The 13,199-nt window shown below is 45.0% G+C and overlaps 1 protein-coding gene across 1 annotated transcript in view; it reads left to right on the top strand.

Annotated features, from left to right (window-relative positions):
• Window positions 1-6,026: 6,026 nt before the first annotated feature.
• LOC135207237 (zinc finger protein 76-like) overlaps window positions 6,027-13,199 on the top strand; it is a 58,519-nt gene continuing 51,346 nt past the window's right edge. Inside the window, exon 1 of the mRNA XM_064238866.1 lies at window positions 6,027-6,192. Within this exon, the coding sequence (XP_064094936.1) occupies window positions 6,154-6,192 (39 nt within the window). The 5' untranslated portion in view covers window positions 6,027-6,153. The remainder of the gene's footprint in view (window positions 6,193-13,199) is intronic.

Raw genomic sequence — 13,199 nt, 5'->3', positions numbered from 1 at the left:
GGTCCTGGAGCATTCGGCATTGGCATCCCGGCTTGCTCACAGTTGGCTGGTCTGTAAGTGAAAAGATACATGAGCATCCTAAAAGATATCACTTACAGGCTAGAGGTTAAAAGAGCTCCGCTGCATGCCGGAGCGCGAAAAAATTTTTTGGGCATAACCCCTCCCTTACCGCCTGAATAGGCCTAGAACCCCGGAGAGATCCGGTGTGAGCAGGCAACGGAGGGATTTGGCTTAAGGTAGCTTAAATTAAACTTACTATAGTTTAAATTAAATACTAATACTTAAACCTATAGCCATAGAACGTACCGGACTAAGTCCGGTGCGCGGCGGAGTTAGTGTCGCGATATCAGCGCGACGGGGTGGTTAGTAAAGACCAACTGTATGCCGCAGTCCGCCCGTCAGGGTGAACTAGCACCTTTCCACGTGGATGCCGGAGCTCCGGTAGATTAAAGAGCACCAGTAAGCTGGGAAAGGGCGAGAGGGCGAAACAGACTCGAGCTAGCAACGGAGCGACGGAGTAAACGACGGAGGGGGGAAGGCCAGTCCCCCCCCCTTAGTCATCCGAGCGTGCCGTGAAGCCAGAGAGCGGTCGAGTCCAGTCTGGGTCTGTCCAGCCCCCCTTACTCCCTCCGCCTAGGAGAGAGGGAGGCAGGCACGGGTATGTGGAGCGAGCGTGGACAGACCAACCCTCCCCCCGGCCCTATGGAAGAGCGGGAGGAGGGAAAGGTGACTGGACAGGCGTCTGGCTGCTCCGTGATCACGTAGTGACCACGGAGCGGTAACATGTAATACAATGACACAATACAGCCTAGGATAAAGCAACCAACTAATCAGAGAGATGCTATAGAGAAGCAACCGAACTGAAGAGCGGAAGCAATAGTGGTGGATACCAATAAAACATAACCTAGGCTACGTGAAGCCAGACGCCGTAGGCTAACCTAAAACATAAATAATCAAAATCACTTAACGTAAAGAAAGAAAATAAATCAGTAGGAGAAAAAATCCAGGAGTGTACGACTAACTCGAAAGAAAGTCTACCACTCAAAGCTAGCCGGGCCGATACTAAGAGCTGTGGCTAGGGTCTGGATGGAAGATGCTTACGCAAGGTGAAGAAGACATGCATGCATGACATAAACCCAGTAGGCTGGACCCCTAACATAAAATAGATAACTAATAATAGAGCGTAATGAAATAAGGGAAGGTTCTGGGTATGGAAGACCAAGAACGAACCCGCCACGAGGCAGAACCATGCTGCCATGCTTCCGACCTAGAGCCCGTATTTATACCTAAAAAACGGCAAATACTGACTCAAGGGCGGAAAAAACCAAATAGCAATAACAACTGATTACTTAACTTAGCTGCTGCGATGGCTGTACGCTCCATGACGAATAAATCCAAGATAGGGGCACACACAGAGCAAAAAAGGGCACGTGTATACCGCGGTGCGCTAACTGAAAAGGATGGCCACCAGAGGCGCAGCAGTCGGCAGTAGGGATGGAGTAGTAGTAGTTGCTGCCCACTCTGTGGGTCGGCTCCCCTCTAGTGGGGATTTTGTAGTGGGAGATTTCTATTGGCAAGCGGTTCGTGGTAGTGGTCTCACTCGCCATAGTGTTCATACCGACACCCTCTTGGAGGGTGAGCGAGTCCGTAGTACTGACCTTTTTCTTTATTTTATTTATTCTCTGGTATGGTTGTTAGTACATTTACCTTAGAAATAATGGATTAAAGGATATTTCGCGCAGCGACACGAACTGAGCCCAGAAATTCCTGTCGTCCATTTGCTCGGGAGATTGGATGACATCCATAGATCTTAAGGATGCATACTTCCTTGTTCACATACACCCCAAGTCAAGGAGGTATTTCAGGTTTGTGTTCAAAGAAGGTTTTTCAATTTTGCTCCGTTTGCTTCAGACTGACGACAGAGCCTCAAGTGTTTACCAGGGTATTGGCTACTATAGCAAAGTGGCTCCACCTTCAAGGGATATGAATATCTTTGTATCTAGATGACTTTCTCCTAAGGGCCCAGTCAGAGAGTCAGTGTGTGGAGGCCCTCGAGAAAACTTTTTTTAGTCAAGGAGTAAGGAGTCCTAGTAAACTCTCAGAAATCTCAGTTGATCCCACTCAGAAGATTCTGCACAGGAAGTTCCTGGTTATCAGCAGACTTGGTTATCTGCGATCCGTTTTTATGGCACTAGACTGGCAATTTATGGCACCATACCGGGCCGAGTTCTGGTTATCGACGCCACAAGGTGCTAATAATGAGTTATGGCATCGTAACATACCAAACAGAGGCACCATAATGGCGCTGTAAATCACAGTGTTTTGGTTAATGGCGGTTTTCGCTTATCAGTCCCCTTCCGAGAACGAAACCTCTGCCGATAACCGGGGACTGCCTGTATTTGGGAATGATTATAGTTGCTCAGAGTTTCCCGGTTTTTCCGACCCAGAAATGGATAGATTCATGCCTAAAAAGGATTCAAGAAGTTCTGTCCTTGAACGAGTGCTCAGCCAACAATTGGATGAGTGTACTGGGGTTCCTTTCGTCGATGGAGCAGTTTGTGTCACTTAGCAGGCTACATCTCAGACCCCTGCAGTTCTTTCTGAAAACAAGCTGGAACAGGAACGAGCTTCCACTTGCATGTTATTCTTATAATGCAGGAAATAAAAGGATTTTCTTTGATGGAAGGCAAGTCTCTCTTTCATCTGAACCCTGACCTGGGATGGGGAGTGCTTTAGAGAATAGTGAAGTTTCAGGAGTTTGGTCCCTAGAACAAAGATCTCTGCATATAAATGTGAAGGAGCTAAAGGCAATTCATCTGGGCCTTCAGTCCTTTGCATCAGAAATTAAAATTGAAATGATAACAGTCTATGCAGACAACATGATCATCTCTCATACATCAAGAATCCGCAAGGAGGGACTCGGTCTTTCTCTCTTTACGAAGTGGCAAGTGATCTCCTTTGCCCAGAACGAAACAATATGCGTTTAGTCACCAGGTTCGTCCAGGGGAAGCTAAACGTTTTGGTGGACAAGCAAAGTCATCGGAAACAGGTCCTGCCGACTTGATAAGAAAATAGACTTTTTGAAAGGGAATGCTATATATTCCTATTCCCTTGATTTTTTAGCCAAGAACGAATCTCCCTCTAATCCATGGCTTTGTTCTTTTTCGATCCCTAGTTTGACAGAAGTCCTGGGTAATGACAGTGCGGAAAGAACTCTGTGTCCCATGAGGTCTTTAAAGTATTACCCTCACAGAACTATAGACATTCGTGGAGGCTTTTGTGGTCTTTGGTGTTCTGTCAAAAACCCCTCCAGACCATTATCTTAGCTCATTCTTCTTAAAAGACGTCATCCGAAAAGCACATTCTTCAGCTAAGGAGACATTCTCCTGGTATGCAAGGCTAAAGTTCATGAAATTAGGGCAGTAGCCTCTTGCCTGGTGTTAAGAGAAAATTATCTCTTACAACTGTTATTAATTCTATGTTTTGGAAATGCAAATCTGTGTTTGCATCGCATTATCTTTGTGATGTTGAGACGGTGTATGAAGGCTGCAGTAACCTGGGCAATGGCAATGATTTTGATCCTTTGTTAGCCATTGGAACTGTCCTTCGCTACAGAAGTCCCACTAAAGTAATAGGTGCTACAAGGCTTTATCGCCATGCTGTTACATGATAAGATGAGTGGCAACCAGAGGCAATATTTTCCTGTTACAACTCTCTTATCAGGTAAGGAATCAAGAAGTATCTTCTTTTTAAAGAAACTTAGGTAGAATTATCCATGCTTCCCTACTTCCTGCAATGTGGAAATCAGCTATATAATTTACTGGGGAAGTTGTATAATTAGAAATAAAATGTTTATGATAAAATAAAGTTTTAATTATACTTAACCAGTAATTATATAATCGGAACCCACCCTCTTTTCCCTAGCATGGATTTGTTTTTGTGAAGCATAAACAAACTTAGCTCTTTGCTGAGTTGTTCCTCTCTCTTGCCCCGAAAGTGGATGGGCCACTGTTACCTGGCCAAAGCAAATAGAAAATTAGTGCGACCTGCAAATGTCAGGATTTTCACTGGCGGGGAGTGAAATTCTTAACTTTATAATTACTGGTTAAGTATAATTAAACCTTTTATCATAAAAATGTCATTTTCTGCAGAGAAGTCCCCTTGGGAGGAGTCAGCCACTCACAAGGAAGGAGTTTTCCAGTGTTGTAAGAGTGATAACTCATGCCCAACAAATGCAAAGGCGGAATACTAAAACATGCTTTGCCTTGCCAACTTTCCACTTTTCACAAGGCTTTCCTGGAAGAAGAGAGAACTACTCTTGGATGTCCTGAAGTCGGTTTGTTGGTCACTCATCAAAAGCAATGAAGCAGGAGAAGCAGGTGCCGCTGGAGAGAAGTCTGGAAAACTTTGCAATAGATAACGAAGTAAAGAGGCGTAGGCTGAAGGTGTAGACTCTTGGATGATATCTTCTTCGTCCATCAAAACAGGAGACAATGAAGGATCAGGACACACCTCTCTTGAAGAAGGCCAATGATGTGTTCCAACTGTTTCTGAAACAGTGGAAATCTGAGGTGGGTGCTCGGTAACCGAAGACCCAACAACAGGAGTAAGCACTGAAACACTAGCACCTCTGACTGAAGAAGAATGATCTGGCGCCAGCTGATTCCCCAAGAGCTGTACAGCTCTCCAGCACCAAATTGAAACTGGACGTTTGCCTACTACTGGGTGCTCAACTTCCACTGGGTGCTTGGTGCCTCGCAGGCACTCTGCTGAAATACGATTGGGAGAAGCTGGCGCAAAAGTAAAAGCTATATAATGGAGAGGCCATCAAAGCAGCTACACCTTCCAAGGGCGTGACTGTTTTGTCCAACAAGAGGAGCCATGTGCATGATGAAATGGAAAGGCGACTGCTTCTATGGATTGAGGACAAAGAAATCGATGGCGATACGATAACCGAGATGGCAATCTGCCAGAAGGCCAGCGCTATTTTCGGCAATTTGATTGCCCAAGCCGAAGACGACGGAGGAGAGGGGACATCGATGGCAACCCCAGAGTTCAAGGCTTCTCATGGGTGGTTCGAAAAATTCCGTAAAGAGACTGGCATCCATCCGGTGGTGAAGAAATTGAAACTTTGTAAAATACGTAAAGTATAAAAAAGTAAAAAAAATGTAAAAATCAAAAAAAGAAAAAAAAAAATTTAGTTTTAAGTTTTTTGTAAAGTTAAGTGTTACAGTTTTGTTAATGTGTTTTGTAAAGTTTAGTTTGTTTTTCTGACATTTTTTATGTGTTTCATAAAGTTAAGTGTACATATCTGCCGTTTGTCCTCCTCCTCTGTCGCCACTTTCGGAGATAGCCTCACTCGAAAGGTAAGCTTCCACATTTTATGTACAGTATTTCTTGTATACCATGTACACTAATACACTTTATTTACCGGTTAATTTGCATTTCGTTATTAAGTTAGGTATTGAATGGTCCAAATTGTTGTAGTATTTCATTGTTTATAGGTCAATTTAGCTTTATTATGAAATTTACTAGGGTGTTTTTTGAGGGCTTTGGAACGGATTAGGCATTTTACATGTAAAATGTGGTCCAAGATACGAAAACCTCACGATACGAAGGGCGCCTCGGAACGAATTAATTTCGTATCTCGAGGTACTACTGTACTAGTATTTGTATTCTCTGGGTATAATTCTAGAATGTTATAACATTCTTTTATCCCAAAACCTTTGCATTTATTATTTACTTACCAAGATTAGGCTACGTGCAAGCCACCAGTTAATAATTACCTTTAAAGTTATTCTTGAATGTTGCATCATTCCCTTAGGTTTGGGTTGTATCTTGCTTTTGGGATTTTGTTTACCAGCCATAGGCTATTATAGTTGCAAGGCGCCAGTAAATATACATAGTTACCTTGAAGTAATTTATGAATGTTAAGACTTTTTTTTTATGCCAAACATTTGCAATTAGGCCAACACTTTTGTTTTGTTTGCTGTGCCTGTGATACTCGTCACTTTCCTTTGCAGACACTGAAAGTGGGGAGGTTGAAAATTAAGGAAAGAATGATGTTAATGTTTGGTTACTGGGGGCCTGGGCAGATAGGTTCTAGTGAGTCAAGTATTAACTTGTGGATTTTTGCTTCATCAGTACTTTCGAATGTTACAGAGAAGGCTTGCATGGCCTCAGGATACAGAGGTATTTCCCTGATGTCATACAATTGTAAACGTTAATTAGTGGGCCGCGTGGTTACTGATTTCGATTAGTACTCTGAATCTCTTATAATTCTACTAATGATTTCTTTTTGAGTAATTGGTTATTTGTAAATGTTTTTTTTATATTAGAGTCAAATTTGATTTTGAGATGTTAATATGGAGACTACTTGGTGATAGTATTAATATATTGGTTATTTTTAGGTGACGTTATTTAAAAAATGCATACATTTGAATATATGAAATGCTATTACATATGTTTGTAAAAGATATTTGTTTTATTTGTTTATCACTAATTGAAGAACAAAAGCAGTGTTTTTACATTACTACAGTCCTATTGGCTTTGATATTTTAATGTAAAAATGACTTGTTGATATAAAATCATTATTATTAGTTTTTAGAAGTTATACATACATTTATGTTATTTTTGAATACATGTCTTGAGTATATGAAATGCTAATGTTATTCAATCATTATGAATGTTTTCAGGCCTAGATGTCAGAATTTTCTAGTGATATAAAGTATGTTGTTAGAAATCGATTATGGATCAATTATTTTCATAAAAGTACTAATCAGTAACTGAGATTACCAGAGGCGCTAGCATTACGCCTCTCACCTTCCATCTGTCCCCTGCCCACTTCCCCCCCGCCTCCCAAATCTAATGCCAGTTCTCTCCTATTACCCCACCTGGCTCCATCATTTCCTTTCCATGCCTTTTCCAGCATTTTATTTTGATTACCATGAATTTATCAATGTAACTGTGAAATGTTGTGCAGTTGAGGAGGTGGCTACTTATCCCTCAATTCTCCTAGACAAAGGTCACTGTCCCACTTCCTTGCACCAGGGAGAAGACATACCTGAGGTCCAAGGGAGGTCAAGTGGTTACATACAGGTAGTTGCTTCCTCAGTCAAACCTGTTGTTGGTCTCAGGTATAGACAGACAGCTGCTGGAAAGGCGTCCTTCTGGATGTGTGGTAGAGGAGGTGACTATCTGGCCCCTCATGTCTCCTAGACTTAGTCACTGTCCTGCTCCTCTGCAGCAAGGAGAAGACTTACTGGTAGTCGAAGGGAGCCTGAGGTGGTTACCCTCTTGGTCAAACCTGTAGCTTTTCCCAGGTATTGGCAGACAGCCACTGAAAGGGCATCTTGATGGATGTGTAGTGAGGAGGTTTTTTCCCCCTTGGCTGAACTTGCCATGCATTTATAGGTTTCAACCAAATGCTGCTGGAAAGGCTATCTTTTAGTGCACAGTTGTCATTCTATTCCAGTTGTATGTCACCTCATGGATCACGTCGATGGCGTGATTCTTTGGTGTCTCGACCTTTGAAGAGGCATTCTTCAGTTGATGAATCCTCTTCCCCTTGCAGTCATGCTTGTCTGACTCTCACAGTCAGTGTTCGACTCGCAACTCTGCTGATTTGACTTTCAGTCAATGTTCGACTCGCGACTCACCTGATTTGACGGAAGGGAGTCCAATGGGGGTTTTTTCCCCCCTTGGTTGAAGTTGTGATGCATTTATAGGTTTCGACTGAATGCCACTGGAAAGGTGTATAGTGAGTGGTGCTCATTAGTCATTGGATTCAAGAAAAGTTACTTTACTTATTAGTATTGATATTGATATTGAACACCCTGTGCTAGCGCCTAGACGTCCAAAGTATTGTAAGTGACCTCTTGCTTCCGGTAGCCAGTTCCTCTCCCAGGCATTCGCAGCCAGGTGTGTTGACTTACTCACCTTCTTATGTATGCTCGGATCTCTCTCATATCAGGAGTTTTTTGTCAAGTGCCAGTCCCTGTCCAGGTGCCCTGTGCCATCTGAGACACCACACTCCCTTGCTCCAGCTTGCTTGGCACTTTCTATGCCTCACATGGAACCAGCTGTTAGTAGTCTGGTGCTACATGTTGGATGCCTAATGACACAGTCTCCTGGTTCATCTTTGTCGACACTAGGGGTCCTTTCACTTGCCACCACTTGAACGAGACATCACGAGAGTCAAGGAAGAAGTTCTCTGTGTAACTCTCTTCGTGAGGTTTTGATCACAGAGAAGACAGATGTATGGCAAGAAGTGGCAAGTTCTTGCCAACATTTGGCGAAGTCAACTCCATTCTACTCTCTCATATGCTTTGAACAAACCAGTTGTAGGAAGAGAATGCTCCGTTTGATGTGTCGAAACCTCTGCTCTTTCATCAGGGTTTTTTTGCTGAGGCGAATATGCTTTCCAAGTCTTTGGATTGCTATCATTATGGCAAGTTGATGATCACGTGTGTTATCATTCCCTCCCGCTAGTTCCGAGAAGAGCGGGCAAGAGCATTCATCCTCCTCTCTTTTTTTTCCCCTCTACTTCTTGAGTTACATTGGGCAGGATGAGGGAATAAGAGGAACTCTACAGAGTATATACTCCCAAGAGTTCGGATGTGAGAGCTTAAGTTCTGGTTCGATCTTGGGATCTCTCCAGTGTTCCCAACAGCCAGTTTGGCATGAACTAGTTGTCTTCAGTGTCCTTTTATTGCCATAGAAGCTTCCCTTCATGATAGCGTCACCTTATCTCTCTTCATTAGAGAATGAAGGAGGTCTGCTTCCAGTCCTTAGTCTTCTTCTCCCTAAGGGAAGAAGAATTAGGCTGACACTCGATCAACAGGAGCCCACAAATATACTTGTGGCACGCATCTGTTATCAGTTGCACCGTCCGAATGATATGCACATACCTGTAAGTTAGTTCTTCTGGTGTTTGACCGAGACGAATATTACCTTTTCTTAAAGAACCTGAAACTCAGGACTGCCTTTTGGGCCTCCCAAGAGTTTCCAGTTCTGATTTTGAGACGACTGGTAGTATTTTTTGGCAACAACACCACAGGGTTGGCATTATCACCGAACAAGAGGGTTTCTTTCCCACTTGTTTTGGTTAACATATAGGTGCTCGAGGGTATCTGTTGTGCACTCAATAGCTCTACAAGACGAATACATTCCAAGACGGAATGTGCTACCAGGCAACTCAGCCTATGGAGTCGAGCGAGGAGCAGAGTACTGCTTTCTCATTGAGATTTTGTTTGTCTTAGTATTGTTTCTCCTCTGTCGAGGGTTATCTCCTAATTCGAATCTCTGGCCATCACAGACTTAAGTTTCTTGTTGGCGCTGGAATCTCTCTTATGGTTCCTATTTTGTGCTTCACATTTGCCATTGCGAGAATCATCAGACAGAGATATGTCTCATTAGACTCATTATCATCTTTCTGTTTACCCCACGGTACAACAGAAGTCTGTAAGTCTTCTGCCTCGTCGCAGTTGATCCATAGGCCACTGTGATGATTCAGAATGATTTTTCAGACAAACAGAGTGGTTTTTGTATTTATATACTTTTTTCTAATTCATAAAGTTTTCAACTACCAGTTGTTCACCCTGAATTGGAGTGAATGTTGGAAGACTTTGCCTGCACTGATAGCTCTGCTTCCAGTGTAAAGAGAAGAGTCCCTCCCAGAACCCATCTCTTCCTCTGTCTAAACGTGTTATCTTCCATATTACGTATATGGACTTCATTTTGAGACACACTCAGTATTGTAGAATGTTTTTTGGCCTCCTTTGAAGTGAAGCTAATGATGTAAGAACAGCCTTTACCTTTTAGTTTTCAGACATTATTTGCTTTCTGGGCTCAGCTCGTGTCGCTGCGCGAAATATCCTTTAATCTATTATTTCTAGGGTAAATGTACTAACACATACCAGAGAATAAATAAATAAAGAAAAAGGTCAGTACAACTGACTCGCTCACCCTCCAAGAGGGTGTCGGTATGAACACTATGGCGAGTGAGACCACTACCACGAGCCGCTTGCCAATAGAAATCTCCCACTACAAAATCCCCACAAGAGGGGAGCCGACCCACAGAGTGGGCAGCAACTACTACTACTCCATCCCATGCTGCCGACTGCTGCGCCTCTGGTGGTCATCCTTTTCAGTAGCGCACACTGTATACACGTGCCCTTTTTTGCTCTGTGTTTTTGTGCCCTTATTTTTGGATTTACTTATCATGGAGCGTGCAGCCATCGCAGCAGCTAAGTTAAGTACTCAATGTTTATTGCTATTTGGTTTTTTCCGTCCTTGAGCCAGTATTTGCCGTTTTGTTTTTTAGGTATAAATACGAACTCTAGGTCGGAAGCATGGCAGCATGGTTCTGCCTCGTGGCGGGTTCGTTCTTGGTCTTCCATACCCAGAACCTTCCCTTACTTTAGTACGCTCTATTTTTAGTCATCCTATTTGTTTTAGGGTACAGTCTACGCGGTTTATGTCATGCATGCATGTCTTTTTACCTTACGTAGGCTCCTTCTATCCAGACCCTAGCCACAGCTCTTAGTATCGGCCCCGGCTAGCTTTGAGTGGTAGACTTTCTTTCGGGTTAGTCGTACACTCCTGGATTGTTTCTCCTACTATTTTGTTTTCTTTCTTTCATGTTTTATTTAATTTATGATGTTTTTGTTAGTGTAGGCGTCTGGCTTCATCTAGCCTAGGTTATGGCCCGTAGGGCCCATGCGCTACCGCTCTTCAGTTCGGTTGCTTCCTTATAGCTTCTCTCTGATCAGCCGGTTGTGTATTCTAGGCCTTATCGTTTCATTGTTTTGTGGTTACCGCCCCGTGGTCACTACGTGATCACGGAGCAGCAGACGCCTGTCCAGTCATCTTCCCTCCTCCCGCTCTTCCATAGGGCCGGGGGAGGGTTGGTCTGCCCAAGCGGAAACGCTCGCTCCGCGATACCCGAGACCCGAGCCTAAGCCTCCCTCTCCCCCCAGGCGGAGGGAGTAGAGGGACGGGACAGACCCAGACTGGACTGACCTCTCAGCTTCTCGGTTCGGCCGGATGCTAGGGGGGGGGAGGGGGGGACTGGCCTTTCCCCCCTCCCTCCGTCGCTTCTCGTCGCTCCGTTGCTTGCGCGAGTCTGTGTGCCCTCTCGCCCTTTCCCACCTTACTGGGGCTCCTTTTCTACCGGAGCTCCGGCATCCAAGTGGAAAGGTGCTAGTCCACCCCGCAGGGTGGACCGAGGCATACAGTTGGTCTCTACTAACCCCTCCGTCGCGCTGAAGTCGCGACACGCTCCGCCACGCACTGGACTTAGTCCGGTACGTTCGATTTTTATAGGTTTAAGAATCAGTTATGTTAAACTAGTAAGTTTATCTTAAGCTACCTTAAACCATCCCCCCTCCCTTGTCTGCCTCACCGGATCTCTCCGGGGTTATAGCCTATTCAGGCGTTAAGGGAGGGGTTATGCCCAAAATTTTTCCGAGCTCCGGCATGCAGCGGAGTTCTTCTGTCCTTTAGCTGTAAGTGATAGCCCTTTAAGATGCTCATGTGTCTTTTCACTTACAGACCACCAACTGTGAGCATCCGGGATGCGCCGCCACGCTTCAAGACCCCTGTGGACATGAAGTTTGCCGGTCCCATGCTCCATGCGCGACTCCGCACGGGGACCTCCAGGTCTGGTATCACGAGACATGCACCATCTGTTATGATCTGGTGAGCCAGCTATTAGACGGGGTAAGTATTTCCAACTCCGTTAGCCAGTCCCTACTTCGTTATAGTTCTTAAGTTTTAAAAAATTCAAATCTTTCTTAAACTTAAGATAAAAATACAGGGGATTTCGCATCCCCTATAATTTTAAGTTAAGCTTTTAATTTAGTTTTAGTTTTAAGTTTAATCTTAAAATCTAATAAATACCCTCTCTTCCAGGCTCCGGCTGTGAAGGACACCGCACTGGCAACCCTGCGGGCCTGGGTCGGCGGTTTTGGGAAGAACGCCGCCAAGGGTATGCCCTACATTCTTGAGAAGAGGTTGGCGGTCCTGATCTTCCCCGGAGGCAAGTCAACGGGCTACGTCGACCCAGCAGAGGCGGCCCCGACTATTGCGTTCATTCAACAACAGCTCGCTGCCTCGTTGACGGATCCAGGCCAGGACATCTCCTCGGAAGTCGCGACATTGGATCTTAATATCGAACCCATGGTAGGTGTAGACGACCTGTTGGTCGAGGTAGGTACGTTGGACGCCCAAGGGATGCCCTTGGGTGCCACTGGATCTTCTACCCCTGCAACCTCTCCATCCTTCCAAGGCTTTACAGGTACAGAACTGTATACTTCTCCTGATGCTTCCGTTAGACCTAAGGTCAAAGGACAAGCAGTAAAAACCTTGACTAAGACGTCGTCGTCGTCTAAAAAGACGGCGTCGGCGTCATCATCATCTCGTAAGTCTCCGGCTAGAAACCCCGGAGCAGAGAGGTCTAAAGCTTCTGGGTCCGGCTCCAAATCCTCTAGGAGTAGATCCTCCAGGGAGAGATCACACACTCCAGCGGAGTCAACCGTTCCACTACCTTTGGTTCCGGTTCAGAGCCACCCGTCCACCTCGCAGCAGCTCCGGCTTTGGATTCCAACGCTGGCCTATTGCAACAAGTGGGCGATCTGGTGGGTCTCTGAAAACCAGTATGGAACAGATGTTCTCCCGGTTGTCTGATAGGATCAGCTCCCAGGACAACATTATAGCCGGACTGAGCCAAGCTCCGCTAGCTTCTCCCCCACCCTTCAGCACAGGGGGAGCGCAATTGCCTCCGCATGACTCTCTACCTCCGTTCACTATGAACAATCCTTGGAGAGTAGCGTCATACTCCCCCTTCCAGGACGGGCTTATTTCTATCCCGGAATGTGGAACTCGGAGGATTGAAGACTTCGAGTTCTACCCGGAAGACCTTCAGCCTCCGTTCATCGGATACGCCAGGCTCACCGCCTCTCCATGACTCGAGACGATAAGGTACCGAAAGAGACAGTCCTCTATTCACGAGACCAGGCTCAAAGAGAATGGCTCAGGTGTCTAGAGGACATGGACTGTTCGAATACAAAAATACAGCCATTTAAGAGTCCTTTCACAATCTTTACAATGGAAGAGAGTACCCGCTCCCTTTCTTGACAAAGATTGCTACGACTACCATTCCAGCAGCCCGAGAAGGGGGATTCGTTGCCTCAGCTGAA

The sequence above is a fragment of the Macrobrachium nipponense genome, chromosome 32, assembly GCF_015104395.2.
Source record: "Macrobrachium nipponense isolate FS-2020 chromosome 32, ASM1510439v2, whole genome shotgun sequence".
In the NCBI taxonomy this organism is placed as follows: Eukaryota; Metazoa; Arthropoda; class Malacostraca; order Decapoda; family Palaemonidae; genus Macrobrachium; species Macrobrachium nipponense.
The sequence above is the reverse complement of the archived record's forward strand: the minus strand, read 5'-3'. Positions and strand labels throughout refer to the sequence as shown.